The 17,830-nt window shown below is 43.0% G+C and overlaps 1 protein-coding gene across 1 annotated transcript in view; it reads right to left on the reverse strand.

Moving 5' to 3' along the window:
* Positions 1-17,830, reverse strand: part of GUCY2F (guanylate cyclase 2F, retinal) — a 97,219-nt gene that overhangs the window by 17,814 nt on the left and 61,575 nt on the right. The window contains exons 8-11 of the mRNA XM_077988011.1: positions 15,695-15,871; positions 11,011-11,167; positions 5,198-5,347; positions 1,982-2,130 (exon numbers count right to left, since the gene is read on the reverse strand). Of these exons, the coding sequence (XP_077844137.1) occupies positions 1,982-2,130; positions 5,198-5,347; positions 11,011-11,167; positions 15,695-15,871 (633 nt within the window). The remainder of the gene's footprint in view (positions 1-1,981; positions 2,131-5,197; positions 5,348-11,010; positions 11,168-15,694; positions 15,872-17,830) is intronic.

Genomic DNA, 17,830 nt, shown 5'->3' on the forward strand with positions numbered 1-17,830 from the left:
CAAAAGTGCTCTGAGCAGGCTCCTTCAGTTCTGAGATGCTATTATATGCATAGTAGCCACTTCTAAGACAACAGGATTTGGTCTTGAGCCCAGGCCAGTTGTGTGTGAGGTAAGGGGAAAGAGGGCCGAAAGTGCCGTTTTACTCTTCTGGATCATCAGTCTACTAAATCATTCTTATCCTCAAATGCCACTGTGTTGCCAGTTTTTGAACAGTGAGAGGCTCCTTGACCTCTTACAGAGGGCTCAAGATCCACATGATAAAATCAACCCCTATTTCTTACCATGGAGGTCCAAGAATAGGGGTGTCCTCTAGCACCTGTCCTTCGGTCAGTCAGAGTGATGTAAAATTCAACTGATTTTGCCCCCATTCTATGCCCTAATGCCTTAGAGATGCCTGCATGTCATGAATTTTCAATATGCCTTTTTGGGACCTTGTCTATCTACAGTAACAGGGAGCTAGGCATAGTATTAGAATCATGAGGGGTAGCCCCTCTATACTGTTATAGTCAACATGCACATGACTGTGTTCACAACAACAAAAAATCGGAGGCGGTTTTGCTAAGCAGACATCTAGGGCTCTGTCCCAGTGAACCTTTTATATATAGCTGGGCCACACATGCTCCACCTAGCACCCAATGCCCCAAGGCCAACACTAGGAGTTTCCCTTCTGAGCCTGGTTCACATCCGCAGGTTCATCAAAGTCCTGGGGATAACCTTGTAGCCAGTTTAGATCCTTTGGGCTCCCCCTATTGCCCAACCCAGGGAACCTCCCTCTCCTCCTCCTCCCACTTAAGTGTTATTAACTGCAGGAAGTTAGGAGGCTAGCCTTGTCATCAGACAGCCTAAACTTCCACTGAAGCATTTTAGTGAGGGCAGCTATAGCAATGTCTTGTTTGAAAGTCTCATGATGTACACTCCCCCTATCTATCACTGGCTTCTCTGCTGCCTTCTGAAATAACATCTCTAGCATCAACACAGGGGCAAATGCTCTTTCTCCTGCCTCATGGTAAGGTTTCAGAAATTTGACCTTCATGGTCCTTCGCCTTTTCCATACTATTGAACACCTGTTTGAGTGTCCTCAAGAAACTTAGCCGGGCTAATGGAGGCATTGTTAGCTGGGGACACGGATGACTTCATAAGCAGGGCCCCTCAGGCTTTCAATTCAACTCTTTCTTTCTTTCCGCCTCAGATACCTGCCACTCATAAAGCATCTCAGTGCTGTACTCCAGCCAGGCACAAAAGCCTCTCTGCCAGAGCTGACACAGCACTCATGGTGAGCACCCTCAGTTTTGGTGTCCTGTAATTTCAACAAAGCCTAAACCGCATGCTCCAACATTGGAATTGCACCTTAGTTTCCACAGCAGGGCCCACTCTGTCCTTTCCTTCACTCCCCTTTCAATCTCCACCTCTAGGGAAAGAATCACCCTCTTTAGAAATTCAGTATCTTAAGGAGGAAGGTTATCGCTTTTCATGTACCCCATTGCCTGGGAACTTAAGGAATTTCCTGCTTTTGCACGCCACATTTGCACTTTCTCTTTCTTCCATCTTGAACACCAGAGTTGAATACCAGAGTTGAATACCAGAGTTCTCTGGTATCCGCAAAGTAAACATGGCTCTGTGAGGAGCCCCATCTATTCCATGATACCCATCATCTAATAGTTTCAATGCCATTGCCTTACAAATGCCTAATGGTTCAATTCCATCTCTGAAAGGTTGATTAGGTCAGATTGTGGATGGTCAGGAACAGAGCTTCAGACACAGAAGAACACTAGAACCAATCTTTGGGCTCTTGGAGGATGTGCTGATGACACTCCAGCACCAAGAGCCTCAAAGTAGCCACTCCCAGGCTGTTTCTCCGAGAGGAGTGCCCTTCCCCCTTGCAAGAGGTTCCTTCCACAATATGACAAGGACCAAGGAGTTAGCCTTGTGTAGGTTGACTTCAGGAAGGCTCCTGGGCAATGATAAGATTCAGAGTCCTTACCTGGTTAAATATTTCATCAAACGTTGGTCGTTGTTCTGCAGCCTCAGCCCAGCACTGCTTCATCAGCTGGAGACATTCTGGAGGGGCATGCTCAGGAGGAACTACTGGTCTGTACACAGGAGGAGGCTTCTTAAGTCTGTTTATGATTTCTGTCCAGATGCAAGAAGAGAAAGGTTTACAAATCATGGAAAAAAGGACCAAGATTTGGCAAAGATAACTGACTTTTAGCCAAGAATGGGGGTAGGTTAGCAGATAACACAGAAGGGCCATCTCCTTTGCTCTCTCCTTAGGTGACCTGAATATAGATTATATTTGAGCAAAAACTGCATCAGGCAATGGGGGAGGAGTGAGATATTAATCAGTTGGACTCTTGGTATCATTTAGGTGCAACTTTATTCTGTTTCTGCTAGGTTTTAGATACTGCCTATCTGATGTCAACTCTAATGCTCTAACTTCAGTGACCTGGCTCCCCTCACCCATCCCCAATCATCTAAGCCATCCAATCCCCACAATAGACCCACTTAACTTTCCTTACAAGCCCAGGCCCAGCCCAGGTCCAGGTCTCTACCTTGTGTCTAGGCAAAGGGAATTAAGAACTACAGTAAACAGTTCAAGGCCTCATCAAGATCCTCCTGGTTGATGGTCCATGAACTCCACTTCCAGTAGAATATTTCCTATATACCGGTAATGTGCTGAATACTTTGCATGCATTATTTCACTGGATTCTCACATACAAACAGGTGAGGTAGGCACTCTTATTTTAATTTTATAGCTAGGGAAACTGAGACATGAAGAGAGTAAGTAACTTACCCAAGGTCACATGGCTAGAGAGTGACAGAGTTCAAATTTGAACCCAGGCAATCTCAATCTGTTACACTGTCCTGCTTCCAAATGTCTCAGACTTCAACTGGGAATTCTTAGACTCCCTATTCAGACCCAACAGCCATTAGTGACAAAAGGTCTGGAGCAGTCACACTGACCTTTTTACAAAAAGAAAACTCCCTGGCAGCAGGGGAAAAAAATCGTTATCTCTCAATATCCCCAGCAACCCACACTGGGCCTCAAACTGATCTCTCTGCTTCCAACCTACCCTTCTCCAAACCTTTCCTAAAACCCAGATCTGGTCATGTCACTTTCTTGCTCAAAAGCCTTTTATGACTCCCCATCACCCACAGAGTAAAATCCAGGCTCTTGTCCTATCTCTTCAGGCTCATTTCTCATCTTTAGTCCCCTCCCCACCACCTCCAATTCTAACTTTCTAACTGCCACATCAGGAACCAAGCTTTGCTTGCCCCACCAGTGTGACCTTCCCATTCCTGAATTGGCTATAACACTCCAACAGTGCCGCTTTACCCCTGATACGAGCCCCTTGCCTCCATAAAAGAATTCCAGTTGTTGCCTCTGACTTCGCAGTTCCTTGTGACATCACACATTCCGTTCCTTTAACCCAGGTCAGGCTGTACCAGTAATGGTTCCTCCATTACAGCATCGTGCTCTCAGTACAACAGATTCCATGAGAATGTACTCCTTGAAACTTGACTGCCTCATCCATTCTCTGGCAGATGGAGTCTTTGTCCCTTTCTCAGAACACCATCAAGATGAATGGGCCACCTCTCTGCTTAGGCACAGCATGATTCACGCACTTGAGGATCTCACAGTCCAATTGCAATAAACAATGGCAAACAATATAAGTGCTCTAGCTGAGACAGGCACTTGTGAGTACAGAAAAGGCACCTGACCCACACTAAAGAAGGTTTCCCAGAGAAGGTGACATGAGTTGGATGAGGCAAGGTTGGGAGGAGGTGGGAAAATTCCACCTCCTAGTATGTGAAAAGGCACAGAGATGGGAGAGACCATGATACTTTCAGGGCCCTGCCAGTCATGTGGTTTAGCTGGGATATAGAGGGTGACAGAAGATAAGCCTCGAGAGGTAGCTAGGGGCCAGATTGTGAAAGGCCTTGTATGTCATGGGAGGAGTCTCACCTTCACTTAACAAGTGATGAGGAACTGTTGGAGGGCTTTAAGTAGAGGAATGATGTGGAACCCTGAGTGGGACACAGCCTAGCTAAGTGGTTTTAGTTTTTCTTTCTTTTTCATTTTTAAAAGATTTTATTCTGAAAAAAATTAAACTTCCAGAAAAGTTTTAAAAATAGTACAATTTCCTGTACACCTTCACTCAGCTTCCCCTATTGTTAATAACTTACAGAACCATAGTACAAAGGAAATTAACATTTGTACAATAATATTACTAAGGTTCTTATTTGAATTTCATCAGTTTTCCCTTAATGTCCTTTTTCTGTTCCACAATCCAATTCAAGATCCCATATTGCATGTAATTATTGTCTTTGTCTCTTTCGGTCTGTGATAGTTCGTCATTCTTTTCCTGTCTTTCCATTCTTTCCTGTCTTAGATACTTTGGATTAGTCCTAGCTACTTATTTTGTAGAATGTCAGCTGGGGTTTGTCTAAAGTTTTCTCATTATTAGATTGAGGTTGTGTATTTTTTTTTTTTTTTTTGTCAAGAATAACACCAAGGTGACATTGTGCCCTTCTTAGTGTATCATGTCAATGGGTATATGACATGGGTGTGCTGTATTACTGGTAATAGCTTATTATTGGTAATCTTGATCGCTTGCTTAAGGTGGTGTCTACAGGATCCTCTACTTGTAAACTCTATTTTTTCCATTTGCAATTTGTAAGTATCTTGTGGGTTCATACTTTGAGAATATACAGATATCCTGTTTCCCCTCAAAGTTTTGTCTACTGATTTTGTCATTATTGATGGATATTGCCTAATAGCCAAGTGTCTTGGTGAGAGATTAGGATGGAAGCCTGGGGCATGTCACAGGGAAACAGTGGTAGGGCCTTGACATCCAGAAGCATCATGAGGGATACTAAAATACTTGGCAGAGTGTCTCAAAGGAGTAGAGGGGACTGTGAAATTAAAAAGAAAAAAAAAAAAAGGATTGGCATCAGTCCTGTAGGCCCTTGGCTTATGTCACAGTCTGAAAAAAAGACCAGCTTCTTGGGTGGGGGAATTTCTTCCAGATGTCTAAAGCTGTCTGGCTATAAGTCCCACCTGTACATAACTTGAGCTGCTTGCAGACTATCAGGCTGTTAGCACTAACACTCTTCTGGAAAATCATGACAGCCTGAGTTGGTCTGATGATCTCGGCCATGGTGGACCCCTGGGGCCCTTTTCTCACCTCCCGCTTACCTTGAGCAGGCAGATCCATCATGCAGAATGGGGTACCCCGGACCATCACTTCTTGCATGATGATGGCAAAGCTGTAGACGTCTCCTGCAAAAGAACCTAACCTGCCGCCTCTTGGGGTTCTCAACAGTTCAGGGGCAGTCCACAGCAGCTCTAAAAAGAAAGCATTGTGTAATGAATGCAGGGAGGATTAACTGACGACATCTGCAATGCCCTTAAGGGCTCAGAGGGTACTGTTTTATTGACTGCCTTATATTTTTATTAGACAGACTGCCATGCTAGTGCCCCCCATTCCCCCAGGTCTGAATCTATTCTTCTAAGGAATTATGAACAGAGAAAACATACTACTCTCTCCACCCCAGAACCACGCAGGCAGACACAGCAGCAATGTGGGAAAGGACGCAGAAGCTAAAAGTATAGAAATTCTCTGGTGCTTGCTTTCTTGAGCCTGCAAGTAGCAGTTGGCAGGTTTCCAGGGAAAGGCAAGTGTGCTACCACACTGGTTGCCATGGATTTGTTGTTTGCTGAGATCTATATGTGTCTGGTAATTTGATTGTGCTGGGGCTAAGAGATTCACAAGTTGCTTTCTCTAGGTCTCCTCTAAAAGGATTAGAGGAACACCAACCTTCCTGCTCCTTGCAGTGCAAAAAGGTGCAACAATTCCTTCAACTCAGTTCTGCAAATATTTATTGACGGTCTACTAGGTACCACACACTGTGCTAGGTGCAGAGGTGGTGCCAGAGATGAATCAAACTTGAGGAGTTCACAGACCAGTAGGAAACACAGACATATGCACCCCTAACTGCAATAAAAGAGAGGGAATGATGAGGGCCACTATATAGTAAAGGGAAATGAATCCAGTAAAGGTCAAAGTCCAACACCCATCGTGTGCTCTGCTTCATTTCAGGCCCCATCAGAGACAAAAGACTATTTCTGCATTCAGAGTTTATGGCAGTGAGAATGTCAGAAATTTTTCTTGGGGGGGCACTGTAAGCAATATATAAAGAAATGTAATTTAACAATAGAAATATGGTACTCAAAAGCTGGAGTAAGAGTGTTTTAGATTGAATTATATAAAGTTACCATTTCTGTGAATCAAAAACAGTTAGATATTGGCAATTTCATCAGGTTCAAACTAATAAAAAAAAAAAAACTGAGCTGAGCAAATTAATCCAGGAAGACTTCCTGGAAAAGTTAAATTTTAAATGTGCTTGTTAGGAAGGTCAAGGATGCAACTTTCTGGAGCTGAGAAGGTAAGGGCTTTTCAGGGAGAAAGAACAGCATGTGCAAAAGAACAAGAGGCAGAAAGGAGCAAATTGCGGCGGGGGGGCGAGGTGGTGGTAAGCAGATTAGCTTGGCTGAAGAGAAGCACTCTGTTAAGGAATAATGAGAAATGAGAAGTGGGGTTGATGAAGTGGGGGAGGGCGGGTGGCTGGAAGAATGGCAGCAGAAGGTGAGAGGGCCTGAGAGCCAAATGAAGGCATTTGGAGTGAATACAAAAGGCAGTAGGGGTGCTGGAGCTGGAGAGGGATTTGATGAAAGCCCTGTTGGGGAAGATTAATCTGGCAACATGCACAAGCTGGATTGAAGGAGAGAGGCTGGAATCAGGGAGACCAGCTAGGAAGTCATTGCAGTAAGAGCAGGTAGTGAGGTGAGAGGAGCCTAAATGGGGGTGGGAGTAGCAGCAGCAACACAGGGAACCAGAAACATTGGAAGGCTACAATGGAGAAAGCAGTGACAGGGCTAAGGATAGGCTCCCTGTGCCTTGAGAATGAGAGGGAGTTGGAGTAAACAACAAGGTGACATCTAGATAGTGAGGCTGGAGACAAACATCTGCTAAGAGTGAGGGTATCAAGGGGAAAGTAATGGCTAACTTTTCATCTTGTTAAATTTTGGGTATTGGGAAGAGAGTCCAAGAAACAAAGTACTATGAAATAGGAAGAAGGGTAAAAGGTGAGATATTATTTTTGGTTTGTTAGCAAAACCCAGGAAAGAGAACTCCACCATGGAAATTCTTATTTTCAGCCAATCCTGATCAAAATGGTGAAATAAGAAATTCCAGCTTCACCACCAATCATGCACCCATCTTCTCTCTTTGCTCTTTAAGCGTCCCCAGCCTTTGTCCCCCAACCAGGCCCTTCTGAGCTTCCACCCACCATCCACTACTCACCTACACCCATGAAAGTCTCCAACACACTCACTATAGTGATTTTGCCCCTATGTCTCCCTACCTAGGAAGATTTATATTTACAAATCAAACGGGAAACAATGAATGATAGTTTAATGACTGAATGTCAAAGGAATACATTTATGGTTGTGGGATTTTAGGCACCATGGCTTTGGAGAGGAGTGCAAGGGTGAATATTTGACAGCAAGAAAAATGGCATGTGGCTGCTTCTTTTTGACATCCTTTCTCCCTGCACATTTAAAAGCACAAGATGGAAAAAGAGAGCAAAACTCTCTGGTAAAAGCTGGGTGATTAAATACAATCATTACCAAATAGTATTTCCAAAGAGCACTTACATGTATGTTGTTAATGGCTATAATGAGGCTTTTCTGCACTATACTTACATAATTGAAAGCGGACAGTAATGAATACACTTACAACCCACCCCCATTTCCTCATCTCCACTCCAGAACCAAGTAAGAGCCACTAACTACCATTAGAGTTGAACTCTCGAGAAAACTAGAGAAATTACTTTGGCTTGTTTTTTATCTGCTGGAGCCAGTATTAACTCTGAGCTTTGCTAGGGCGATAGAATTGACTTTGGAGAGCTACTGCGGTATAGTATAAAAGAACACAGAACTGGAAGTCTAGAGACCTGAGTTCAAAATCTTAGGTTGGCCACTAAGTAGCTTACCTTTCTGAACCTTGGCTTCCCTATCTATAAAATGGAAGTTGAGTCAGATGACATCCAATGGCCTTTCAATTATAAGATTCTTTTAGCCTCATCATCTAAGGTAGGGAGACAAGTTCCTTTATTTCATTTTATTTTGTTCTTTTGTTGATTCAACAAATATTCTATCAGGAACTATGAAAGGCACTGAGAGAGGCAAACCTGTTTCCTGCCCCCACAGAGCTTGTAGTTTGGGTGGGGGGAGAGAAGGCTAATTGAATGAGTAATGCTAATGGACTACGGTCTCACAACAAAGTTCAGGGCCCTGAAGGATCATAAAGAGGGTAACCTAGCCCAGCATAGGGGTCATGGAAAGCCTCTTGAGGCAGTGGTACTTAAGTTGAATGCTGAAGAAGGAGTAGAATTTAGCCAGACCCAGAAGAGTATATGAAAGAGTGGGAAGAGAAGAGTGTCCCAGGCAGAGGACACAGCTTGTGTGGAGATTTGGTAGTAAGAGACAGCCTGGGGTAAATAAACAACTAGAAGGAGTTCAGCATGGCCAGAGCATAAAGACAGAGGGGGAGTGGTTAGTATGGGAGGTCAGCAAGTTCCAGGCCATGCGGGGCTCAGCTCGTAAACCGTGTAAAGGAATTTGAACTTTATCCTTAGAGCAATGGGAAGCCATTCAATAGATTTAGGCACAGCTGTAACATGATCAGATTTGTGGTTTAGAAAGCTCCTTCTGGCTGCAGTGTGTGAAGAATGGACTGACCATCCATACTGCCACTGCAATTTGGAGAATGGAGTAAAATGATAAGAGGGAGAGACAGAGACAGAGACAGACAGACATAGTCCCCTCAGAAGCACAAAACCAGAAAAGAGAGTCCTGCAGCTATCTTTTACCCACCTTAAGACTAGACTTTCTTAAGTTTCAAAGCTGCCAATCTGGAAATTAAACGGAACTCTGAGAAGCTAGGCATTGTTGTTTGTTTGTTTGTTTGTTTGTTTTCGAGACAGAGTCTCATTCTGTCACCCAGGCTGGAGTGCAGTGGCACAGTCTTGGCTCACTGCAACCTCCACCTCCCGGGCTCAAGCGATTCTCCTTCCTTAGCCTCCCAAGTAGCTGGGATAACAGACGCGTGCCACCATGCCTGGCTAATTTTTGTATTTTTAGTAGAGATGGGGTTTCACCATGCTGGCCAGGCTGGTCTCAAACTCCTGACCTCGTGATCTGCCCGCCTCAGCCTCCCAAGGTATTGTGTTTTATAGAGAATTGATTTTGACAGAATGCTAAGTACTTGCCATGTCTACAGGATAGGGGTCAGACTTCAGAAAATCTGAATTTGAAGTCCTAGAACTGCTGCTAAGTCACTGCAGGTTTGGAGGAAATCATGAGTTTCAATTGTCTCATCTGTAAAAGGAGGGAATTGGACTAGACAACTCCCTAAATTTAATAACCCACAAGTCTTATAAAGAGCAAAGATGATACCACCAATGACTGGATTCTCTGTCTATGCATGTGTGTCTCCCTCTCTATGTGTCTTTCATTCTTCTTTTCTTTTATGTAGTAAAGTCAGCAGTTTAAAAACTTATGCCAAAGATAATTTTAAGAATATGGATATATGATGTAGTTTTGCATCTCTCTCTCTCTCTCTCTCTCTGTCTTTTTTGGGCTGTTTGCTTTTCTGTCTTTTTGTGTCACTATCTCTCTTCTTTATGCTTGCAATATTGGTTAAAACATTTAACGCCCACATTTCCTATATGTATTTCATCATATTTGTTCTCTTTCTTTTTTCCTCTTTCTCTCTCTCATCTAGCTGCTCATTCCTCCCTGGTTCTCACCCACCCACCCCCCATCTCAGATTTCTCCTATTTCTTTGATCTGTTATGACTCCTACAGGCATTGTTTAGTGCTACCATTGGTGCACTAGACAGAAGACAAAAACACAAAATGGACATTGTTGGTGTGAACATTGATGATATGAACTGGAGTTATCTTATTACATCCAATTAAATTGGAGTCCAGAGACCACAGGAGAAAAAGAAAAGCACTTGGGGTACAAGTGTCTGCCCGGGGATAATCTTGCAAGCCAGATGCCGAAATGACCTTCTATAATCTTAATAGCCAGATGCCGAAATGACCTTCTATAATCTTAATATCAGTTTTACCTAGTAGCTGATGAAACAAACTTCCATGACTCTAAGACTAGTTTTACCTACGGCCATCACTTACCAATCGGAGCTTTCCTGCTCCCCAAAACTTTGGTAGTGCCAATGAGTTTTCTTTAAAAAACATATATAACATTTCTCTTTCCAATAGAACCCCCAACTTTTCTGTGTTCTTTGGACATACCAAGGACCACCCTGGTCTATGTGCATGCCACAAATTGAAATACTGTTTTCCCAAATAAAATGTTTCATTTAAAGATTTGTCTCTATATTTTTATTTGACTTTGAGACAGGCAATGGCTACTTACTCGCTAGAAGGCCACAGTTCTGCCTGAAGCCTTCCCACATAACCCATAGAGCATTTATTTGCTGAGAGATCACTCCTCAATTCTTCCTCTCTGACAGAGACAGTGCTGGTATGCTCTAGTGACATCCCATTCTAAAATGTACTTTGTGGGGGTCCAGCTTCCAAATTACCCTCCATTCAACTTGACAAGTATTTATTGAGCACCTACTGTGTGCCTAGTGCTCAGCAAGTTTTTCCAGGGACTGCTGGGGTCTCCAAACAATACAGCCTAATCCTGCCACAGCAGGAACTGAACATTATTACACTGGCTTTGTTCAGAAAGCTAGGCTGGGCCGAAGTTACAGCGGGCCTACTTCATTCAAGTCCCTTGGCTTGGAAATGAGTCTGGATTTTCAACAAAAGTGGAGAGTTGAAATCAGCCTGAGGCTTTAATTCAGTGCATATTTTCATTTGAACTTTGGAGTTACCTCATGTGCATCAGAAGGGTACAATTCATCGCTTACCTTCCACACAAGATTCCCCTTCAGAGAGTCTCAGCATTTCTAAGATGTCGTTAAAGCCATAATCTGTCACTTTTAGTACAAAACGCCCATCTACCACACAGTTTCGAGACTTTAGCCTCCCATGAACAAACTCTCTGTGGTGTAAGTACTTCATGCCCTGTAGATGACACAACAGGATTTATTTAGCAACTCATTTAACTATTTTGTGCTTTTAATACCAATTTCTTAGATTGTTAATGGCGTGAGTTATTATGATCCAGAACTCAGCTGTTTTCTCTTCTATGCAGGCAAAGTAAACCTTTGACAACATGAGTCAGTTTTCAGATCCCTTGTAGCTCCAAAATTTTATGTTTTGGTGAAGAATGTTATCTTGTGTGTACAGAGAATTACATGTTACTAGGAGATTTATTAACATTTCAGATACAGAATACATCCATATGCATATAATTGCCAGGAATTTGGAGAATTTCCCCCAGAAGTTCTAACCCACTCTCACCCATTATTGGCAAGAATGGAAACTGGGACAAACTTGTGCATGGGCAGTTTGGCAATAGCTATCAAAATTATCAAAATTTAAACTATATGTACCCTATGATCCAGGGGTTCTACCTCTCCTCCAGAGAAATGCTTGCATGTATACACAAAGAGACAAAGATAAGACGGCTTGTTGTAGCTTTGCTTTTTTAATAGTATATAATTAGAAATGCACTAAATATCAATAAGGGACTGGCTAGAGTGTGATACATTCACACTAGGGAATATTCTACAGCACTTAAAAAGAATAAGATAGACCTGTATGTAGCTGACATAGAAACAACTCTAAGCCATCAAGTAAGTGAAATATAGTAATTGCAGAACTATGTGAGAGCATGTATATTTAACAAACAAAAAAGTCATCTATAATGCTATAATGCATATAAATACACATGAAATTAATTACAAGGTGGTTGCCAAATTGTTAGCAGTAGTTAACTTTGAGGGGGAGTATGAAGAAAGAGGGTTGAGTAAATGTATTTTTCTAATATATATCATTTGAGTTTTACATTTAATATATTATTTTTGTATTTAAAAATAGGCAACCAGAAAGAAGAAAGCTGTCTAGTACTGATCTCTGCACTTGCTTGGCAACCTTTACAAGGTTTTCAAATGTGACCAGGACTCTCATTCAGATGGATTTATTCATTCTGCATATACATACATTTATATTCTAGTCCAGTCATTTCAGAACTTTGTTTGCTAAAAGTCCTTTTAAGTATCTGGCTCTTTTGCAGTGTGACACCCCTTTGTACTTGGAATTATTTTCACCCTGTGCTCTTGGATAGTCTGCACTCTTCAGTACTTCTGAGTAGAGTCTACAGTGGGCAAGATTCCCCCCATGTTGTCTAACGGTTGCTTTTCATTTATCATGGCCTTGAGAGGATTGTCATTAGCGGCTCCTCCCTTAACTCACTGGGCTTAGCTTACAGTGTGAGCAGAAAAAGTACTAGAATAAGAATCAGGAGATTTGGATTTTATTATCAGCTCCACCACCTAATAGTTGGCTGAGAAATATTTATTGAGTACCTACTATATGTGCCAGACACTCTATAACAACGTGTACCTCATTTAGCCTCCCTGAGTCTCTGTAAAAGGAGGCTAATCACACCTATCTTAAAGGGAATTGGCATGAGAGAATGTCTTTCCCTTTCAAGGCCCCTGAAAAAGGATTAGGCTAGCAGAAAAAGATCAAGACTATGATCAATATGCAAGAAGCCCAAAAAGTCATTGATTATGCAGATCAGCCCTGTAAAAAATGCACATATACACAATTTGCATATCATTCCGTGGCATTCATGGGATCCCCAAAAACTCCTCCATGGGACTCATCTATGAACCCTACCTTGGCTGTCAGGAGTCTTTGGCTCAGAGAATAAAGGTGATCCTTGATAGATCCACTGGTCTTTTGGTTTTCCAGTGGCACTGAGTTCCACATACACAGCCATGGTGTGTAAAGACCTGTCACCTAGTTCTAGACTGAGCCACCATTTAGAAGGGTGAAAACTAGGAGGTAGAGCTAAGTAGCACCAAATAATCTGGGAATGAGCACTTTCTCACATCCACAAAGCAGAGAAATTGGATGAAAGAAAGGACGGCTTAAGGCAGAAGAGTGCTCAATGACAACAGGAAGTAAAGAAAAATCTGGACCTCAAATTGGGGAGAGGACAGGCAAACCTTTTCTGTATCTGTATCATATAACAGATATGGACAAAAGAACTGTGAGAAGGGTGGTGGGGGCAAAACTTGGGAAGGAAAGTGATATGGTTTCACTGGGTCCCCACCCATATCTCAACTTGAATTGTATTTTCCAGAATTCCCATGCATTGTGGGAGGGACCCAGGGGAATGTAATTGAATCGTGGGGGCTGGTCTTTTCCATGCTATTCTCATGATAGTGAATAAGTCTCATGAGATCTGATGAGTTTATCAAAGGTTTCCACTTTTGCTTCTTCCTCATTTTCTCTTCCTGCTGCCATGTAAGAAGTGCCTTTTGCCTCCCATCATGAACCTGAGGCCTCCACAGCCATGTGCAACTGTAAGTCCAATTAAACCTCTTTTTATTCCCAATCTTGGGTATGTCTTTATCAGCAGCATGAAAATGGACTAATATAGTAAGTTGGTACTGGGAGTGGGGCATTGCTGAAAAGATACTCAAAAATGTGGAAGCGACTTTGGAACTAGGTAACAGCCAGAGGTTGGAACAGTTTGGAGGGCTCAGAAGAAGACAGGAAAATTTGGGAAAGTTTGGATCCTCCTAGAGACCTGTTGAATGGCTTTGACAAAAATGCTGATAGTGAGATGAACAATAAGGTCCAGGCTGAAGTAGTCTCAGATGGAGATGAGTAATTTGTTGGGAACTGGAACAAAGGTGACTCTTGTTATGTTTTAGCAAAGACACTGGTGGCATTTTGCCCCTGCCCTAGAGATTTGTGGAACTTTGAACTTGAGAGAGATGATTTAGGGTATCTGGCAGAAGAAATTTCTAAGCAGCAAAGCATTCAAAAGGTGACTTGGGTGCTGTTAAAGCATTGTTTTAAAAGGCAAACATAGCATAAAAGTTTAGAAAATTTGCAGCCTGACAATGCAGTAGAAAAGCAAAACCTATTTTTTGAGGAGAAATTCAAGCTGGCTGCAGAAATCTGCATGAGTAGCAAGGAACCTAATGTTAATCCACAAGACCATGGGGAACATGTCTCCAGGCCACATCAGAGACCTTCATGGCAGCCCCTCCCATCACAGGCCTGTAGGCCCAGGAGGAAAAAGTGGTTTCGTGGGCTGGGCCCAGGGTCCCCATGCTGTGTGCAGCCTAGGGACTTGGTTCCCTGTGTCCCAGCTGCTCCAGCCATGGCTGAAAGGGGCCAACATAAAGCTTGGGCTGTGGCTTCAGAGGGCAGAAGCCCCAAGCCTTGGCAACTTCCATGTGGTGTGGAGCCTGCAGGTGCACAGAAGTCAGGAACTGAGGTTTGGGAACCTCTGCCTAGATTTCAGAAGATATATAGGAATGCCTGGATGCCCAGGCAAAAGTTTGCTGCAGGAGCAGGACCCTCATGGAGAACCTCTTCTAGGGCACTGTGGAAGGGAAATGTGGGGTCAGAGCCCCCACAAAGAGTTCCTACTGGGGCACTGCCTAGTGGAGCTGTGAGAAGAGGGCCACCATCCTCCAGACCCCAGAATGGTAGATCCACCGACAGCTTGCACTGTACACCTGGAAAAGCCACAGACACTCAATGCTAGCCCATGAAAGCAGCCAGAAGGGAGGCTGTACCCTGCAAAGCCACAGGGGCAGAGCTGTCCAAGACCATGGAAACCCACCTCTTGCATCAGCGTGACCTGGATGTGAGACCTGAAGTCAAAGGAGATCATTTTGGAGCTTTAAAATTTGACTGCCCCACTGGATTTCGGACTTGCATGGGCCCTGTAACCCCTTGGTATTGGCCAATTTTTCCCATTTAGAACAGCTGTATTTACCTAATACCTGTACCCCCATTGTATCTAGGAAGTAACTAGCTTGCTTTTGATTTTGCAGGCTCATAGGCAGAAGGGACTTGCCTTGTCTCAGATGAGACTTTGGACTGTGGACTTTTGGGTTAATGCTGAAATGAGTTAAGACTTTGGGGGACTATCGGGAAGGCATGATTGGTTTTGAAATGTGAGGACATGAGATTTGGAGGGGCCAGGGATGGAGTGATGTGGTTTGGCTGTGTCCCCACCCAAATCTCAACTCGAATTGTATCTCCCAGAATTCCCACATGTTGTGAGAGAGACCCAGGGGGAGGTAATTGAATTGTGAGGGCTGGTCTTTTCTGTGTTATTCTCATGATAGTGAATAAGTCTCATGAAATCTGATGGGTTTGGCAGAGGTTTCCACTTTTGCTTCTTCCTCATTTTCTCTTGCCACCACCATATAAGAAGTGCCTTTCACCTCCTGCCATGATTCTGAGGCCTCCCCAGCCATGTGGAACTGTAAGTCCAATTAAACATCTTTTTCTTCCCAGTCTCAGGTATGTCTTTATCAGCAGCATGAATATGGACTAATACAGAAAGTATTGTGAAATGATCACAACAATCTAAGGAAGATAAAATATCCCAAAACATTAAAGTTCTAATCTACAGAGAAAATCCAAGATTTCCTCAGTCTTCCCATTAACCTTTATGAGATCCAGCAGGAGTGATGATTTAAACATCCAGTCGAGTTTCACATCTTGGTTTGTCAGTATGTCTTCTAGGCTCCCTCGGGAACAGAATTCTGTCACAATGGCAAACATCCCCGAATCATAGAAGAAACCCAATAAAGGGTTAATATTCTCATGACGCAAGTCCTTCATCTGGAAATGAGAGAGAGAAATGAGAGTCACAGCTGTCCTGTCTCAACTGGGGACCAGAGTTGAGGGCACATAACTTTCTCTTGACCCTTCTTATGATTGGTTGTGTGGTTGACAGAATTTTGACTCCCATGATCTTCAACCCCTAGTGTTACTCCTGTGATTGTGTTTTGTTATACAACAAAAAGGAGATTATCAGGGTGAGACTAATCTAATCACATGAGCCCATAAAAGCTTCAAAAGAAGACTGCAGAAGATAAGTCAGAGAGATTCAAAATATGAGGACTCAACAGGCCATTGTTGGCTTTGAAGATGGGGGGAAGGAGGCTATAAGCCAAAGAACGTGGGCAGCCTCTAGAAGCTGGTAACCACCCTCAGCTGACACCCAGCAAGAAAGTGGGGGCCTCAATTAATATGGTTTTGCTGTGTCCCCACCCAAATCTCATCTTGAACTCTAGTTCCCATAATTCCCACATACTGTGAGAGGGACCCACTGGGAGGTAATTGAATCATGGGGACAGGTCTTTCCCATGCTGTTCTCATGATAGTGAATAAGTTTCACAAGATCTGATGGTTTTATAAAGGGGAGTTCCCCTGCACACGTCATCTTGCCTGCCACCATGTAAAATGTGTCTTGCTTCCCCTTCACCCTCCGCTATGATTGTGAGCCCTCTCCAGCCATGTGGAAGTGTGAGTTCATTAAACTTCTTTCCTTCATAAATTACCCAGTCTCAGGTATGTCTTTATTAGCAGCATGATAATGGACTAATATATCGATCCTGTGACCCCACTAAACTGAATTCTGCAGGCAACCTGAAGGAACCTAGAAGTGGTTCCTCCTCACCCCAGCCCTGACCCCTGCCACAGGTCTCCAGATAAGAGCACAGTGCAACTGACACCTTGACTTTGGAGTTTTGAGATGCCAAGCAAAACACCCAGCTGAGTCGGCATTGACTGCTGATCTACAGAACTGTGGGATAATAAATCAGTGATGTTTTAAGCCACTGTTTGCACTAATTTGTTACAGCAGCAATAGAAAACAAATTTAATGGCCAAAGGGGAAAATTTCAGAAAGGGATCTCTTTTAGCATAATTATAAGTGAAACTGAAGCTGCAGATTTCTCCTTGATTCCTTTGGGACTTTCTGGAATGGAGCTCAGTGGCTCAAGAGGACTAAAGAGAGATGATACAGTAAAATGTAGAATAGATTGTCTTTCTATGAATACTCATCTACCTAGCACCTATTAAAATAGTTTCCCTATATAAACATCAGGCCAGAGCTTATACAATTTTTTTCAGAAGAAACATTTAGAATTTTGGCCACACTTTCTCTTTGCATTCATTCATTTTATTTCACTAATGTGAGAAGCATTTAGTGCATGCTCACAACATCCAAGACACTGGAATGCATGCTAGAGAAAAAGAGACAAACAAGGTAACATCACTGTCCTGAAAAAGCTTACATTCAATGAAGGGTGATAGGCAAGTAATCCAATAATTGTATTTCATTGTGAAATGTGTTCTGAAAAATGGGGGCATGGGATGCTGTGAGAGCTCAAATGTTAAGTATCTAATTCACCCTAGGGTAGTCAGAGAAGGCTTCCCTAAGGAGGTAATATGTGGACTCTCTCAAAGGACAAGTAAGAGTTGACCAGGTGACGATGACATGATGAGAGGGGTTGAGAGTGATAGCACATTATGTTGAGAAATCCACAACAGGTTTAGGTGGTCAGAATGGAGTGTAAGGAAGAGAATATTAAATACCAGACTGGAGAAACAGACAGGAGCCACATCCCATGGGACTTTATGAACCATGCTATGGAATTTGAAATTTATACTGTGGGCACTCAATAATTATCATTTATTATTATTACTATTTAAATGAGGGATGAGAGAGGGGAAAAAAGACTCCATGATCCCTCCCAGATTTTTACTTGGATACCTGGGTAGACAGTGGTGCTA

Source organism: Macaca mulatta, chromosome X, assembly GCF_049350105.2.
Source record: "Macaca mulatta isolate MMU2019108-1 chromosome X, T2T-MMU8v2.0, whole genome shotgun sequence".
In the NCBI taxonomy this organism is placed as follows: domain Eukaryota; kingdom Metazoa; phylum Chordata; class Mammalia; order Primates; family Cercopithecidae; genus Macaca; species Macaca mulatta.